This window comes from Paramormyrops kingsleyae, chromosome 18 (genome assembly GCF_048594095.1).
Source record: "Paramormyrops kingsleyae isolate MSU_618 chromosome 18, PKINGS_0.4, whole genome shotgun sequence".
Classification (NCBI taxonomy): domain Eukaryota; kingdom Metazoa; phylum Chordata; class Actinopteri; order Osteoglossiformes; family Mormyridae; genus Paramormyrops; species Paramormyrops kingsleyae.
The window spans coordinates 21,005,765-21,020,659 of record NC_132814.1 but is presented as its reverse complement, the minus strand read 5'-3'; the positions used below and the strand labels follow the sequence as shown (position 1 = coordinate 21,020,659).

The window sequence follows — 14,895 nt, the reverse complement described above, 5'->3', positions numbered from 1 at the left end:
TAAATACTCATTTTTAGCCAATCTGGGCTTATTTTATGTTGACTGATGGTGCCAGTACATGAGGGCTTGTTGAAACCAGTGATATGAACTAAAAGAAACAGACACTCAAAAAAGTGAACTGAAATGAAAATTATTTACTAAAAAAAAAAAAAAAACCATCAGACTTCTCACACCACCATCTTTTTTACCCTATTTCACCACAATATCTCCTCTTTCAGCTCTTTGCTGAGCTGTCCCTACCTTCAGTGCTTATCGCTTCCATGATATACCACAACACTTGTATACGGCGTGCTCCACTAACCCAATTTAATAAAACAAGGATATGCCACATTTATACCGATTAATTTTTGGACGTCACAATATGACTCACTAATATTTTAGGCTTATCAAATTGTGGGCGTAACGCCCATAGAGTGTTGAAACCGGCATCCATTATCTAAAGCCCTGCAAAGGCATCATTTGTTGTTTTGAAAATAAAACTTAAATGCAACAGTCAATTTCATTTTCTGGAAGAAAATTATTCTTTTAGATTAATCAAATCGGTAAAATATTCAATAGATTAATCGACAAAAATAGTTGTTAGTGGCAGCCCTAACACACAAGCTCATATTTTATTTAGTTATACATACACAAGGCACACCTGGCCAGTAAACAATTAGAAAGCCTAAGTACTGCTTACATCAGGACTGGTTTTTGACAATGAACAGATCCCATGAAAGAATCTGTACCCTTACAGCGCCCAGGGGTGTTAATATGCTTCTTGAATATCGGCGTGAACTGAAGCGTCAGAGAGCCCGCAAGCCGACTGTCCCTTTCAACACACCCATTGTCTGAGAGAGGAAGAGGTGAAGCACGCAGGCAACAGCTGAGAGACATAACGCTTTATTGTGTAGAAACAGTGGGAAGTTACTGAGGCTGCTGTCCTCGTCCACGGCCAAATCCACCTCTCTGCAAGACAGGGACGAGCCAGGGGTCATTAGCTGCAACATACGCAAGTCTGAAGGGCTAAAGGGTGAGGCAGGGTGGGACACTTACAAACTGGAAATCTGCCGAGGCTCCAGCGCCGGCTTCGGCCTTCTTATCGGCACCGGCTGGGGGGGGATGAGAGCGAAGCATGAGAGCAGCCCTCCTCCCACTGGGCCTGTGGGCCTCACTCGGGGTGGGGGTCAAGGCAAGCAGCATGTGCTGTATACAGCACGCCACCCAAACTCAGTCAAATACACTGTAGATTAGGATCCCGTGACCACTGCACTGGACTGTACCAACTGCACAGATCTGTGGAGGGTCTTTCTATTCACAGCGATCTACTTACATCTGAATAAATAAGGCCACCAATAAAAACACAGTATGCAAAGTGCACCCATGCAGTGCAAACAAGCAGCGAGAGGAGTGGAGAATGTACTTACGCGGTGCCGCTGAGCGCCTGTATGTGTCCCGGTCAGCCTCCCCCCGGGCAAGCCGTGCTGGCCTCTCCCCATCGAGTGCTACAAGGCATGTGATCAGGTCACATGATCATTCACTCAGCTCTAGAACACAGCTTTCGTTGTGCTTTGTTTTAAAGCATTTGCTTTAATGTTAGACTATTCTATTAATATAAACAAAGTAACCCCATGACAAACCTACACAGCTTTTATGAATTAAATACAGAGCTCTTTATTAGCAAGGAATATAAAGTTACCATCCTGATCGTACCCAACACATAGCTCACTTTGTGCACAGTATTTAAGGAAAAAAACTGCAGCAACACCCTAGGGTTTGATCCAAAAGCCTCTTCAATACTCCATCCATCCCCTCTGGGCCAGCAGAGCGTTCCACATTTTTAGTCACGAACCCAGATTACTCCTGGAGGATTCCCAGGCGATTCCCACACTCACTAGCAGTTCTTATGCTGCGTTCCATTTACCTCGGAGGTCGGAACTCGGAACTGGGAAAGACGTCACACACGAGTTGAACAGTGTTCCAGTGCAGCAAGTCGGAAAGCCATTTAACAATACCAGGGACCCGTTTGAAAAGGCTTACCCGGCGAAATTGTCAGATTTAATTTCTCCCCAGTTTAAATAGCCTTTATCTTTGTTCACTTACATTTAGCACAGACTAACTTAAGTCCAACAAGTTGTGCACTAAAGAAAAAAATCCTGCTTACTGAAACTGGCCCCAGTTCTAGCCTGGGTAATTGTTAGCCAATGTTAGCAATATCAGTGGATAACACATTATGCAGTATTTTTCACATAAAAACACTGTTGCAACACATCCACATATAGTGGATGGACAGTACTGTGTGTACGACCGATTTAATGAGCCACAAATAAGACATTAAGTGCTAATAAACAGCACAAAACTACAGCTTTAACTTCTGTTGATTAAGCGCGCAGCCATCTTGAATTCGGAGATTGAGTTGTGTTGTTTCCTCCGAGCCCACGAGTCAGAATTCTAACTTTAGGGGGTGTTCCAGCTGAAGTTTCCGACTAGGATCTCTGAATGTCTGAGATACGAGTTCAAATGGAACGCAGCAATATCTCCTAAACAAGCCCAGGATCCAACAGACACCGCACCTTCACCTACGACTGCCCCATACAACCACACTGGGCCGAGTCTGACTGCCAAGCTTTCGCCATCGAACCCTCCCCAAGCTCAGGGTCTCTCTAGCCCTGGTCACTCTCCCGTCTCTCCTTCGGACTTCAGAGCTCTGTCCTTCCCAGTGGCTACATTCCCTGCTCCCAGCACATAAACCCATCTACACCAGTACCATACAGGAAACAGCTGTGAGGAGGGGGCCAGCTGCCATCAGGGCAGCCGGGACCTCTCGCTATTACAGAGAGCGCAGCGAGGGCGCCGGGCACGCCAACGAGTGACCAGAGCAGGCCGGGTACCTTTGGGCCGGGGCCTGGCGGTCTCCGGGCGGGTCTGTCGCCGCAGGGTGGCGGGCACGATTTCGGGAGGCAGGTGCAGGAAGTCCCTCAGGTACTGGATGCCCTCGTTGGTGAGGTACCAGTAGAAGTGACGCCAGGCGAACTGCTCTTTGACGTAGCCGCGGGACTTGAGGGACTGCAGGGCATCGTGAGGAAACAGAGGGATTCAGCCCCTGCGCCATCACGCGACCCACAGCACTGCTCGGTGTGATCACCCACCAACGCCATAAGATTCGAGATTTCAGAGTTTATCATCAGAAACACAGCAAACAATCAGTCACACCACACGATGAACATCTCACTCTGCATGTCTGTCTAGCCACCGGTAAATACAAAACAGATTAAGGTGCTTACAGTACAATTATGACAATATATCCATCCATCCATTTTCCAAGCCACTTATCCTTCTGTGTCACGGGGGGTCCGCAGCCAATCGCGGAAGCTATGGGCATGAAGCGGGGAACAAGCCAGGGCGGGGGCCAGCCCATCACAGGGCACACTCACACACCACTCACTCACACACCATTCACTCACACATGCACACCTATGGGCAATTTAGGAACTCCAATTAGCCTCAGCATGTCTTTGGACTGTCGGGGGAAACTGGAGTACCCAGAGGAAACCCCACGACGACATGCTGGGACCCCAAACCACTCTCCCTCAGGGACTCAGAGCCACACAGGGCTAAACACACAGGAACACTGCACAGATTACAGAATCTCAAGGGACCCTGAGGGATGAACAGACGACCTTCCGATTACAGCCACAGGGTCCACACACCACCCCCATTACTCCTCGAGACTGACTAGTCCGCAAGTCAGAGAGCTGGAGCCCGCAGACTGAGAGCTTTGGTCCCCCCCCACCCCACAGCACCCACCCGGCTATCCCTCACCTGCATGGCCTTCATGACGTGCAGGTTGGGCACGTTCTTGTCCGCCAGCTCGGGGTGCTTGGCCAAGTGCACGTCCTTCTTGGCCACCATCACTCCCTCCTTGAAGAGGAGCTCGTAGATGGCGACGCGGTTCTTCTTGGGCATCAGCATCTGCGGGGAGCGGACAGGGGGTACTTTTTAATAACAACAACATAGTGTGGTGCCCTATGCGGATAAAATAGGTGAAAAGGTTACGGTTCAGTCCGATAACAAATGTTCCGTTCAGTAACTACAACATGTTTACTGAAGGTATGAGCCATTTCTTGCGTCGCGGCTGAGGCCCAGTCCGTCGGGCTGGCTTTAAACCCACCATCTGGGTCGCGGAGCACTACTTTTTTATGACATGTGTACATGTATGACTGTAAAGAGCTCTCATGAGTCCAACATTAAACATTCGGCTCCGAATACGTGGCGATGTTGACGATATAACGCGGATTGTCGGTGCTAATGGGTTACCTACCTCTGCAGCCTGCTGCGGGACCGGAGCCGGAAAGGCCGGAGCATGCGCGCGAGCTCCTACATGCGCGAGAAGTGGCGCCTGCCGTACTGAGGGGACGCGTGACGCTGCCGCGCGCCGCCATGATGTACGGCAACCAGGGTGGCCTTCAAAACTACTGTGTCGCTTTATTTTAGGTGACATGCACTATGGCTTATTATTACCTAAGTATTATTGGGAGAAATTAACTATTTTGCTCAATATGATAATTTGAAACCTCGAAGTCGAGACTCCGACTGCAGCAGTACAACAGTATTATATATATATTCATCCATCTATCCATGCTCCATAAGCAGTATGGAGTACAAGGTCGTGCTGAGACTGCAGCGCTTCCCAGGAAGGAAAGGGGAGAAGGCAGTGGGCAGGCTGGATGGGATGCCAGTCCACCATAAGACACACACGCACTCTATGGGTACTTCACAGCTACCAAATGAACCATCCGCGTGTTTTTTTGAAACTCTGGGAGGAAATCTGAGAACGCACAATACATCCTAGCCAACAGGACGAAAATATCCCCAGATCCTTTGTTAAAAATATAGTTAAGCCTATTTTGTATGTAAATCGTGTCTTGAATCGATCCAAAATCTACGTAGGGATTATGTCAGTTGCTTAGCAGCAATGGTTTTTGACGCTGGAAATTGTGTATATAGGCTATAAAAAGCATATACTGTTGGTGTTGGTGATATCTGTTTGATTTGTGTGGGTCGATTCTCTAGTTGATGACTGCATACCATTCTTTAAACAGAACATCACAACAGTCCCCTGAACCGCTTTACTAAATGCATATTCATCCATTCATTTTCCATACCCGTTTGTCCGATATGCAGGGTCGCGGGGGTCCGGAGCTGATCCCGGCAGCTATATGGACGCAAGGCAGGGAACAACCCAAGACCGGGCGCCAACCTTTCGCAGGCAGCTGAAATCTCTATAATACATTTTCACTTTAAAGTTTTACTTGTTTGTTAACAGATGAGCAGTACTGTATTTTCCTTCAAATAAACGTAATGTTTGCAATTAAGGGTGTAGAGTTGGGTATTGAGCTTGTGGTTCTGAGGCGGGGGTTCGGGGCTGGTTTACCAAAATGTTGAAACCAAACCTACGCCCTTGAATATTTGGTTAAAATGTAGACCTAAATGTATAGCTTGCACAGCTTCTGAATACAGCTTTTGTGTGCTGTGTTTTAAAGCCTTTGTTTTCATTTTAGACGATAATGATGCTTTTCTGTTGAATGAATAAATCCCATGACAGTACTAGTAGTCCACAGTTTACATTAATCAAATACAGAAGTGCTTAATAACCAGAAATATAAACTTACCTTCATCATCTTCGAGACATAAATTATTGATCCCCCAATAAATTAAATAAAATCATTTTTATAGGCTATTGATTACTAGGTTTTACTAAATTGTAAAAACGGGGGTTAAATGTTTTATGTGTTTCATTAATGAGGCGTGAGATGCTATTGTAAATAGACAGGAATAGGCCTATATTCCTGCTGAATATATTGCTTACATACTGTATCAACTAACAACCAGGCCATTATAAAGGTAAGGACAAAAATTTATACCTGTGTGGTAGTAATACTACTAGTACTAGGCTCAGCAAATAAGATAAATTTTATTGGTTCCAGGTGGAAATTCTTAGGCATACACAAGGCTTAAGCAAGCTTATATCAAGCGCAAAATAAAGCAAACATAATGGTTAGGTTTAAAAACATAAAACCTTTAAAGAGTAGACCTACACTGTACGTATTCACATATACTCCGAAAAAGATCATCATTATTATTATTATTCAGGGAGTGACACCCCTACCAGCTCCTTCTCCCAGCAAACCCGTCATTAATATGTAGCAGCAGCGGCTGAAGGCACCTCCTCCATCCTCCGCAGGCTCGGCAGCGCCACCTTCCCGCGTGTGTCCCGATCGCGGTGGCGACCGGAATAAAAACGTGCCGGATCGGGGTCACCTTCTGCTCCGATCGCCGCTCTGAGACAGACAGACCGCCGGAGATCCTGCTTACGGGGGACAGCGCAGGACCGCAGGTAGGCCAGCAATGTGCGACAGCAGGACGCGTTTGTCCGTATAATGACCCGTGTACCGCATGACAGGGTTTGCGTGTGCATGTTTGTTTGCATTTATTCATTTGTTTTTATTACAGCCTTCATATTCGGAACCAGGAAAGTTAAATACATTTTCCTTATTTCTGGTGATTTTATTTATTTCTCGTGTTGATGGGTTAAAAACAGGCGTTAAATGCGTTTTGGGCGCTTTACCTGTACCTCGGGTCTGTATTTCGATAACGTAGACTTGTGCTTTCTATAAAGGGAAGACAGGTCATTAACCTAGTTTTTGCGGAGTAGGTGAGTCTGACCCTAACCGCGCTTTCCCGGGGTTGGATTTTCTATGTTGGTGTTAATGGGATCGGGTATGCAGGTGTAAGATAAATGGGATTGAGTATGTCGGTGCAAAGGGATCGGGTATCTAGGCTAAATGGCATCTTGTATGTTGGTGTTAATGGGGCTAATCTCTGCGGGTCTGCTGACACTGAGCATATGAACATACTTAACGAGCGCCTTTCATCTTTTTATCAAACGATTTACTTAAGTGACTAAATATTATTGATCATTATAAAGATGCCTGCTCCGTAATACACCCCGTGGCTTTTAAGGGCATCACAGTACAGCGACCGTGACCAACCCAGCGTTTCACCCCGGAGTGCATCCCCAATCAGCGCTCATCCGATCAACGCTCGCCCATCGACGCTCCCCCGATCCCGATCAGCTGTCTCCTGATCACACACCACCCCCCATCCGCGTTTCCTCGGTCTGCGCTTCCCCCAATCTGCATGTCCCCTATTAGCGACCCCCCCCCCCCCCAATCAATGTTTCCCCTGTCAGTGCTTCTCCACCAGCGCTCCTCGTCACGCCTCCCCTACGCCCCGCTACCCCTTAGTGCGCTACCACGGCTCCCTCACATGGGTCGGCGGGATAAACAAGCCCGACCTGACGGGCGTCCGGGCGAAACACGGATACTGACACTTTAAATAGGACTAGTGATTTAAACATCACTGACAGCAGAGGGATCTAAAAGATTAGATTAGTTCTCATAGAGGATATTAAATCAAATAGCATACCTGATTTTTTTAATTATTACAAAATCGTGCTGTTTAATTAGGATAGATAAGTGTCCGATCATGCAGTACACAAAACGTCCAACAACGGCGTATTTATTAACATTACTAACCCGTATATCTTCTACAAAAACGGGAAGAACGTCATTTGTTTTGAAGTGTTGCTTTTAATGTAAAGTGGCGCAGGTTTGTTGCTCTGCAGTTGAAATAGAGAGAGATAACCGTGTTGGCAGTGACAGTAGCGAGCTTTATTTCCCTCTGTGTGAAATGTTACGCTCTGTGTTATGCTAAATGTCCTGACTTTTCGGAGTTCACGGCACACGCGTCACCCTTTTGTGGACTTAGCGGGATTCTAACTGTAATATTAATAGTACTTGATCACTCTATTCACATTGCCTAGTGAAACGAGGTCCGCTATCGTGTTACACAGCGGCCAGCAGATCAGTTAAGGGCGAAATTTATGGCGGCGCCCCCGGGATTTGCTCCGAGAATGGCGGACTGTGATCTGCTGATAGAGCAGACAGGTCGCCTTGCCTGTGTACCTAAACAACACTCTCTCACATCGGGGCTCCACGTAAATCTTAACTTTCTGTGGTCTCTGATTGATGTCGGGTGCTGGTCTGAAAAACGGGGTTTGCAGTACAGACACAGTGAACGTTCCACAGTAAATAAATCTCCTGTGCCCTGCTTCACGCTTGGTACCATATGGGCCGTCTGGTACCGGATTGACAGTACAAGGATGACTTCAGGCTCGTGGCCTGAGGCTACGTGTTACACGAGAGCTGTCCGTGGTTCTGATCGGAGTGCAGAGGTAAGCTGGGGTCGGGTTTGCCTTAGGGCACCGTGTACTGAGAGTCCCTCGATTTCAAGAGCGGCCCAGAATGTCGTGTACATTTGGAAACCTGCTGCTTGTCCCCAGAAACCAGGGCTGCATGTTCATAACATTCTTTAAAAATATATTTTTATGACTATTTTCCGTGCAATAATGCAGCCTCTCTAAGGTTGTACCAAGGTGCTTATGGAGGTGATTCTTCCCCACAGCTGGTTGGTCTGTTTGCAGTTAGTTATTGTTTGGTCTCGTTTTCTTATTGATAAGAGAAAAATTACCCTTGCAGGGTGGATACTTTCCTGGTGTTTTTTTATCCATACCCCCTGTGATATTATCCTGTTATTTTTAATTAAAAGTAAATAGCAAACACATCACAGTGACAGGTCACAGTCCCAGCTGCCATCTTTGGTCTCGCGTAACGAGCTGAAGGTCTCGCTGTTGACGTCCGTCCATGTTACTGTAGCACCACACAGAAATCCAGTGAAATTCCACAATTATCCCTCTTATCAGCTTTATGGGAAAATGAAGAGATTCACGTTGTTTAAACCAAGACAAGCTGTCAAATGGGAGGTGTTACGGCTGACCGGGTGAGCAGGGGGAGTGTTTGTCAGTATGAGAGACTCACAGCTGTCCCTGTCCCACCCTTGGAGCCAGAAATTGCCGTTACCACCTGCTGGTTTAGCGTTCTTTCTTCTTTGTGGACGTGCTGTGAGGGATCCTGCTCTAGTGCCACTCACAGAACCTTCACATTATATTTTTACACTCAGCAGATGCTAAAGAAGCATCAGACAATTGAGGTTAATAGTAAAATCAGCCTGCCAACCCTGGGATTTGAACCAATGACCTTCTGATGACAGGCACAGTGTCCCAATCCACAGAGCCGGACACCACGCCTCTTAGGCACCGTGATTCCTTGTTTTGGCACATCTGGTTATTTTAGTATATGTGGCAGTATATCACCCACCCTCCCCCCACGAGGTCCAACCCTCCACCCCGTCCTATGCTGCTCTGCTGGAGAGGGTCTCGACGGGCCAACGTCACCGTAAAGAATATGGCCTTCATCGTCATCATCGGTTTCACGTCAGCAGAAATTGAGTTAAAATACACGGGGCAGGAAATCAGTGTTTTCTTTCAGGTCACCCCGGGCTGCCGAGATGACGAAAAAGCCGCTGTACCCTTCCACGCCAAGGGTCTAATGGGGAGAGCAGTCAGCCCCCCCCCCCCCCCCCCCCACCACACTGTGCTACCGTGGATGGAACCCCCGTACCACCGGCTTTTCGAATAATACTGCTTCTGATATATCTGCGAGGTGATTTGCGGTTCAGCAGCAGGAGGCCTTTGGGAAACCAGTGTTTTACCTGCCAGCATCCGAGGCCGTTTGCCCCAGACGCAGAAAACACCGCGGCCGTGGTTCTCATGTCACATGACTCACGCTTTCTGTCCTCTGCACTCCCTGCCTTCAGCACCTGTCAGTCTGTAGACGGCCGCGCGGCTCGCCCAGGTGAGCCCGCTAGATCGTCATCACCGTGACCTTTGTAAATGCCAGGCGGTGAATAAGCCTCCCATCGCCGGATTGATGGCGCGGCGATGCCGTGGCTCTGGTGGGGGCCGACGTTGGGTCTCTGAAGGTTCGTGTACAGCTGTTGAGCCTCGCTCAGGTAAAAGATTTTAGTCCTGTTGTGCTAAAGTGATGGATTTCAACCTGTGATCGTGATTTATAGTGCTAACCAGGCTGGGGTAGAGAGCTGGGTCACTGTAAGGCCAGAGGAAAGGGTAGTTTCCTATATCATAGTTCTTACTTTGTAGGTATCACCAGAGACCAAATTTCCGGGTTGTGATGGGAGCTGCAGCCCTAAAGGCAGAACCGCGGCACTGGAGGTGTAACAAGGGCGGCGCTCGGTTTAGATTCACTGAGCGAGCCAATGAGTGACTGACGGAGACCTTTCAGATGCTGGCCAAGGCCAGTGCACATGATTGACCCTCCCCCTGCAGAAAGGTTGCACTGTCAGGAAGCCGGGGCATCTGCAGACCGGGGTGGGGGGGGGGGGGGTTGGGGTGTTCCACAAAACAAGATTTTGCAGTTAGCTGGATAATTTAAGCTAGAATTCATGATGAAAAATACAGGGAGATGAAGAGTGCGTGATCCCCAGACTGCATTCAGGGGAAACTGTCCTTCCACGATTCCCAGTCCTCTGCAGGTTTTCCCCAGTCCGTATGGGCTGGTACTTACATGTTAGTACACGGCTGTAATTCCCGCCACACTGTCCCCTGATGTGTGTGTCTGTGTTTATGGGGCTCTGCGGGCCTGAATGACGGGTGGGACCGTTGGCCTCTCTCTCCTGCCTCAGACTGTTTACATATGGATAGAAATCTTTCAGTTCTCCTAAGCATCAGGCATCCCATAAAATTTACATTTAATATATTTAGTAGATGCCTTTATCCTAAGTAATGAAAGGGATATGAACGAATGTTGAATGAATTCATGCTATGTTTATATAGCACTTTTTAAGATACCCAAAGCACTTTACAGAACCAACGGGGAGCCGTTCAACCACCAGTGTCGCCCCCACATGGATGATGTGACAGCAGCCATTCTGCACCAGTACGCTCACCACACAGTAGCCAAGGCGGTGAAGGGGATTCCCTAATAGATATAGGGGATGATTTGGACGCCAGATCTGAAAGGGCCACAGTGGCCATTTTTAGCCAGGACATCGGGGTACCGCCCTACTGTTTTTAAAAAGATGCCCAGGGATCTTTTCTGACCTCATAGAATCAGGATCTCAGTTTTATGGCCTCATTTTACAGCCCTGTGTCCTTGTCACTGCACTGGGTCCCTCACAGACCACCAGATGGGCTAACCTGTTAGCCACACCAACGCCTCCTCCAGCAGCAACACACTTTCCTAGTTGATTTCCCATCCAAAGACCAGCCAGACCCAAACCTGCTTAGCTTCAGGTGGATAACCAGGTCTGAACCGCAGGTGGTCTGCCTGCCATCTCCTGATCCCAGCACAGCAGCCAAAGCAGCTGAGCCAGTGTAACTCTTTGGCCCTGTATAGCGGCCAGCTTCTCCCAGTCCTCCCTTTAGTCTAGGTGTCTCACAGAGTCTAGGTGTCTATTTCAAGGCTACAAGGACCCCGTGTTTTCACATGGTATCCGTCCGGCCGCCCAGGCAGGTTCAGGCATTACCTTTGTCATCGTCATGGGGTTCTGGGGTTGGCGTGACTCCCCCCCTCGCGCAGGAGGGCTGTGTCTTTGTCCTTCACGGACGTCAGGATCCCCGCATGAGGAGGGAGGATTCTGGAGATCAAAGCAAACTAGGACGCCATCTTGGTGTCTGAGAGCGTCTCCTACCACGCTGCCTGCCCGCGTTTCTGCTGTTTGCTCTGGGTGTTCGTGTGCCATGTTAGCGATACTGCTGACAATGCTAACCTTTCAGCGTTATTGTCGTTGGAGCTGCAGTTAATGCAGTGTGCAAATAAGGAACCCTCACCTGAGTTTAATTATTATTGACTAATAAGCGCCCCAGAGCGCCAGGAAACACCAACGGGTAGTGAGATCGTCGCTTTGGAAGTGTGGTTCCTCAGTAGGCGCGTCGGGCCGTCATTGCACCGGCTAGCATGACCTTCTCACTCGGCTCTCCATCTCCCAGTGCGTGTCACCAGTTCCAGTGCCCCAGACAAAGATGATTTTGTTTCCAAAGATGCTGAGAAGACTAAAGACTGAGGAATCGCCCTCTGAAAGTCTCAGTGAGGAACCGGTTCTTACGTAATAGTTTCAGGTTCAATTTCATGTGTATTTATATAGCACATCATCAGGCAAGAGGTCTCTGAATGTGCTTTACGGATTTAGGATAGATAATAAGGCAATACAGAAAAAAATCAATAGAAAGACAATATAAGAGTTAAAATGGTACAACGTAAAACACATATAAACTAATCAAAGACTGGTAAAAACAGAATAGATTTTGACTTTTTTTAAAACTGCCAACATTTGGGGCATATCTGGCATCCAAGGGGAGCTAAGTCCAGTATAATGGCCAAATACCAGTTCACCTTGTCTGGTCTGTACTCTGGGCAGTAGCTGAGCATCTCCTCCGGGTCTAAAAGAACAATCAGGCTTTTAGTGAATAAGCATCTCGGGAAATATGCTTTGGGCCCGAACCATTAAGTGACATATTTAAGGGTAAAGGGTAAAAGTTGCCCCCTTGTCATCAGGTAAGACGATAAAGATTATTAAGCTTTAAATAACATGAATTAGCTAGTGTTTTATCTGGTTGGGGATATAAAGGGTCATTTTTTATGCATTTCACCTGTTTCAGAAACCGTTTTCACTTCCCCGTGTGTATAACAGACGTGCAGAGCTCACGCTTTATTGTCCTTGAGCACCAGAGGCCGTCTGCTGAGACGAGGGTTTCGGGAAGCTGACAAACCGCGAGCTGCTTTTGAAAAAGGTCACTGCTCAGCTGACGCCGGCTCCCAGGCCAGAGCTTCCCGTCTGTTTTTTCCCACCTTTTTTTCCCGCCTTTTTTCGTGTCTGCCGGTAGCACATTGAGGATGGCTTTCCAGTCCCGGCATGGCTTGCAGCTCTGTGTGTCCCACCCTTTTGCACCCCTGTGGTTCCCTAGCTGACTGCCACGGCTGGTCAGGGTCCCAGGATCTCAGGCCCTTTCAAACTGGGAAGCTGGTTTGTTAGCTTAGCGACGGGCCGTATGCAGGCTGACTGACTCGCGCTTCCCTACGCAGCGGCTTCACCTGGAGGCTGCTTTAATTTATTTCGGCAGATCTCTCCTTCAGCAATTAATTTAATGCCTCCTGTTTTTTCTTCTGTCTTTTTTATACAATTAACATCACCTAAAGTCAATTAGGAAGAGCAGCGCCTGGAGTCCAATCAGCAGATTCTGAACCATATTAAGAATAAAATGATCAGATAATATCTATTTCTATTTTAAAAAAAATTAACATGTTGCCAGTCCATTGCACACAATTGCAACCTGTCCAGGATGTACCTCAGTCTTGTGCTGCCTGTGACAGACTCCAAGTCCCCTGCAGCCCTGAACCATATAAGTGTTTGGAAAATGGTTAGATGGATGGTTGTTGTAATTGTTTCACAAGTAAAAGACCCCCCTCCATCCTACTGAATGGGTATCGATCTCAGGTCCCACCCACTGTGGCCCTACTGGTGGGCCTCTGACCTTTCCTTATGCTGGATCTATTCCATCATCTCCGAGCTTTGATCTCAGTATTTAAATTTCTTGTCATTAATCCCATAATTTTATGAATGATCTCCCAGATCCACCGTTTTATCCTCTTTTCTGTTTTAAGGCTTGAATTTTAGTTTCTTAATCCATCTCAGTATGTGCAGAATAAGGGGAAACTGGTACGTCAGTCCTGAGTTGGCGGAGCGTCAGAGATCTTGGCGTAAACAAGCTGAGATTCGGACCGGGAAGCCTTCCTGTAAGCACAGATGAGCCAGTGTTCATTTGTTTCCATGTGCCTGCGGGGTGGAGCTGGCCGGCATCTCCGATGTGTCTGCACCCAGAACCTTCCGTGAGGACTTACCTGCTGCTCAGCACACTTTATATATTACATGTATCATAGCAAATTTGGGTTTTCCGTTCCTGCCTCACCTGGCAATAGTTATGAACGTTCTGCCTGCTGCCTTCGGCCTTGACGCCGTTTCTCGTGTCGCCATCCTGCGGTCAGACGGCTGGTCAAAACAAATCAGGATTTACATAAACCCCTGCAGGCGGGAGCGAATCGAACCCGTCCGGTTCTGCCTGCGATGAGGAGCGGTGCGCTGCAGAAATAGGGCCATTCGCTTGTTTGGGCTGCATAGGTTTGGGCCAGATTTACACTGGTCTTCTATTTTTTACTCTGTCATGGAGAGGAAAGCTGTACCATGAGCTCCAGGGTATGAGAATGAGAACAGAAACCGGCAGATTCTCAGGACGCCTCGACGGCAGCCGGTGCCGCTGCAGACATCTGCTTTCTTTCTGCTTGTTGGCTCAGGCCTGGCTTCTTCTTTATCTATGTTTGTTTATCCTTTATTTTTCTTTCTATTGAAGGAATTTGTTGTTTTCGGTAATCTGGAGAGACTGAAATATTCAACGACACATGTAAATGTGCTGTTACTGTGGTGGATGACTGTCTTGGGTGCAGGCAGTGTAGTGACTCACTGGGCCAGAGTTGTGGGTATGAAAACTAGGCTTAGCGTTGTATGTTTTTGTGTGTGCATGCAAGTGTGTGTGCGCGTGCATATGTGTGTTGTTGTCCTTTTCCATCTGTGCCTCTTCTGGGTGTTTCTGTAGTGAAGTGACTATCACCATAACAAGCAATTCCTTGACTATGACATTACGTGTTCTAATAGTCATGCAGCGGGTAACTCCTTCCTTAATTGTGGACGTTGGCTTCTTCTCTGGAGGCTTCAGAGGACCCCAAACCAACTCCTGCCAGGAGATACATTGTATGTGATTCACCATCAACTGGCCAAGTCAGTTTATCGTTTCAGTTTAGAGGAAACTCACAGGACCCTAACAGACCCTAGGTGGCCAATGAGCTGCCTGACTCAAAACTCTGTTAAAGCAATAGTAATTAGTCA

At 47.7% G+C, this 14,895-nt stretch overlaps 2 protein-coding genes across 2 annotated transcripts in view; one reads left to right on the top strand and one right to left on the bottom strand.

The window, feature by feature from the left end:
- Nucleotides 1-866: 866 nt before the first annotated feature.
- LOC111837121 (small ribosomal subunit protein eS10-like) lies at nt 867-4,495 on the bottom strand. Its single transcript, XM_023798958.2, has 6 exons — nt 4,301-4,495; nt 3,802-3,951; nt 2,871-3,045; nt 1,407-1,484; nt 1,036-1,091; nt 867-948 (listed from the first exon to the last, which is right to left on the bottom strand). The coding sequence occupies exons 1-6, from the start codon at nt 4,478-4,480 to the stop codon at nt 907-909; spliced, it is 681 nt and encodes a 226-aa protein (XP_023654726.2). The 5' UTR covers nt 4,481-4,495; the 3' UTR covers nt 867-906.
- Nucleotides 4,496-6,212: 1,717 nt separating this feature from the next.
- Nucleotides 6,213-14,895, top strand: part of LOC111837118 (protein kinase C and casein kinase substrate in neurons protein 1-like) — a 33,998-nt gene continuing 25,315 nt past the window's right edge. Inside the window, exon 1 of the mRNA XM_023798952.2 lies at nt 6,213-6,376. The gene's annotated coding sequence lies outside the window, so the exon portion shown is untranslated. The remainder of the gene's footprint in view (nt 6,377-14,895) is intronic.